Here is a 2826-nt window from a genome sequence, read left to right as displayed (position 1 = left end):
AAGGATGTAGGGAAATAATACAAGAATTGGGTCTTAGTATTCAGCCATTACTGACGAATGTAAAAACGGCGAGTGGTCAATTTCAGAGAGTACTAGGCACAGTAATGGTATCCATACAGTATAATGATCGGATTGACAAAATGTTACTATACCTCTGCCCTGACTTAGAACAAGAACTTTACCTAGGGATCGTTTTTTGGTGACAAACTGGCTTCAGATATCATAGGAGTGAATAAAGTAAATCTTGTTGCAGAAAAAAATGATACTGAGCCAAAAAGTGAAAATTACAAACTAAAACCACACGAACTAGACGAACAACAAAAGCAAACATTAGACAAGGTAATTAAGGAATTTGACACATTTGAGGAAAAGGGTTTAGGATTGACACATTTGGAAGAGCACAGAATCAAATTAATCGATGGAGCAGAGCCCATAAAGGATAGGTATTACCCCATTTCGCCTGCAGTCCAAGAGATAACGTATCAGGAAATTGACAATATGTTAAAGTTGAACGTAATAGAATTAAGTGAAAGCCCCTGGTCAAACCGAACAACAGTAGTGAGAAAACCCGGCAAGAATCGTTTCTGCTTAGATGCAAGGAAATTGAATAAGGTAACGGTGAAGGATGCATACCCCCTACAAAATATAGAGGGTATATTAAGCAGAATAGATGAAACACATTATATTAGTAGTGTCGACCTGAAGTATGCCTTTTGGCAAATTCCCTTAGAGGAAAAAAGTAAATCTTATACAGCGTTTACTGTAGCGGGAAGACCCTTATACCAATTCCGAGTGATGCCATTCGGCCTATGTAATGCCGCTCAGCGTTTATGCCGATTAATGGACAGAATCATCCCAAGTAGTCTAAGGGACAATGTCTTCATATATTTGGATGACCTATTGGTGATATCAAGTTCCTTTGAAGAGCATATCAAACTATTAGGGGAAGTTGCCGAATGTCTCAGGAAAGCGAATTTAACAATTGGATTAAAAAAATCACAATTCTGCTTCCAGGAATTAAAACATTTAGGATTCATTATAGGAGGTGGTACCTTAAAAACGGACCCGGACAAGATACAAGCCATAAGAAGCATAAAGTTACCAAGAACAGTTCGTGAATTAAGAAGCTTTCTAGGCACCGCAGGGTGGTATAGGAGATTCATTAGGAATTTCTCTGCAATAACAGCACCTCTCACAGATTGCTTAAAGAAATCGAATAAGTTTCTTCTTACACCAGAGGCTATTACATCATTCGAAATGCTAAAGAAAGCTTTGACGTCAGCACCAGTACTACGACATCCAGACTTCTCAAAACCATTTTATATTCAATGCGATGCTTCCGAATATGGCATTGGAGCGGTTTTATATCAGAAAAATGACAAAAACGAAGAACATCCAATATCGTATTTTTCACAAAAATTGAATTCTTGTCAAAGAAATTATACGGTTACTGAAAAAGAGTGCTACGCAGCGGTAATGGCAGTAAAAAAGTTCAGACCTTATGAGGAATTAATGTCATTTACTATTATAACGGACCACGCCAGTTTAAAATGGTTAATGACGTTAAAAGATTTCAAATAGAACATCGAAAAGGAACGGAAAATATAGTCGCCGACATGCTTTCACGATTACCACAGCAAAACAACGTCGATGAGATTCAAACCGATGATCTGCTGGATTTCGAAACCACGGAATTTGAATCCGATGAATATTTGGAATTAGTGAAACAAATCACTGAAAATGGGGAGAGATTACCGGATCTAAAAATAGTAGATGGGAAAATTTTTAAACGAATGATAAATGAAACAGGTTTGGAAGACCATCAATGGAAATTGTGGATACCTCCAAACCTTACTCAGGCTATAATTGAAAAAGCACATTCAACGAGCCTTTCAGCTCATGGGAGAATGGCAAAAACCATTGAAAAAGTGAAAAGATTCTTTTATTGGCCGAAAATGGTATTACAAATTAAGGAATTTGTCAAGAATTGTATAATATGTAAAGAAACCAAACCGGCTAATATACATTTAATGCCCGGAATCGGCAATGAAGTGACAACGGAAAGACCATTTCAAAAGCTGTATGTGGACTTTCTTGGAAAGTATCCGAGGTCGAAAAAAGGAAACAGCTATATATTTATCGTAATGGATCACTTCACAAAATTTGTGTTTCTTAAGGCCATGCGAGAAGCGACAACAGCAAATATAATTGAATTTTTAACCCATGAAATATTTCATAAATTTGGAGTCCCAGAAGTAATTCATAGCGACAATGGATCACAATTTGTAGCGAAAAATTTCCAAGAATTTTTGAAAACATTCGGTATCACACACTTAAAAACAGCAATTTACTCTCCACAGTCTAATGCCTCAGAAAGGGTAAACCAATCAGTCTTAGCTGCTATTAGGGCCTACCTAAAAGAGGATCATAGGGACTGGGATTTGTATCTGAGTGAAATCGAATGTGCATTGAGGAATTCAATACATTCCGCCACATTATATACACCATTTTTTTCATTATTTGGGTTTCACATGTATTCAAACGGGTCTGATTACAGACTTGCACGAAAATTATGTTCTCTAACAGATCATCAAATAGCTAGCGTCACAAGTAATGAGAAATTAGAATTGATAAGGGAACATATAAAGAGAAATATGCATGTAGCCTATGAAAGGAGTGCGGCAAGATATAATAGGAGAGCTCGATGTATCAAACTTACTCCGGGACAGGAAGTATTTAGAAGAAATACAGTCTTAAGTGATTTTGGTAAGAATAGAAATTCAAAGTTTTGCAGAAAGTTTTTAAAATGCCGCTTTGTAAAACCTA

General features: G+C 36.6%; 1 protein-coding gene across 1 annotated transcript; it reads left to right on the top strand.

Moving 5' to 3' along the window:
* The first annotated feature begins 1616 nt into the window (after nt 1–1616).
* LOC111689189 lies at nt 1617–2208 on the top strand. Its single transcript, XM_023451682.2, has 2 exons — nt 1617–2080; nt 2178–2208. Exons 1-2 carry the CDS (start codon nt 1617–1619, stop codon nt 2206–2208), a joined length of 495 nt encoding a protein of 164 aa, XP_023307450.2.
* Nucleotides 2209–2826: the final 618 nt, after the last annotated feature.

Source organism: Lucilia cuprina, chromosome 5 (genome assembly GCF_022045245.1).
Source record: "Lucilia cuprina isolate Lc7/37 chromosome 5, ASM2204524v1, whole genome shotgun sequence".
NCBI classification, from domain to species: domain Eukaryota; kingdom Metazoa; phylum Arthropoda; class Insecta; order Diptera; family Calliphoridae; genus Lucilia; species Lucilia cuprina.
Note: the sequence above shows the minus strand (reverse complement) of the source record. Positions and strands in the feature narration are given on the sequence as shown.

What these genes read in the sequence shown, in the direction of transcription:
- LOC111689189 (XM_023451682.2), top strand. Translation starts at nt 1,617, where the DNA reads ATGCTTTCACGATTACCACAGCAAAACAACGTCGATGAGATTCAAACC. An exon ending in GAAAGACCATTTCAAAAGCT is followed by an intron (nt 2,081 to 2,177) that starts GTATGTGGACTT and finishes GTGTTTCTTAAG; the next exon opens with GCCATGCGAGAAGCGACAAC.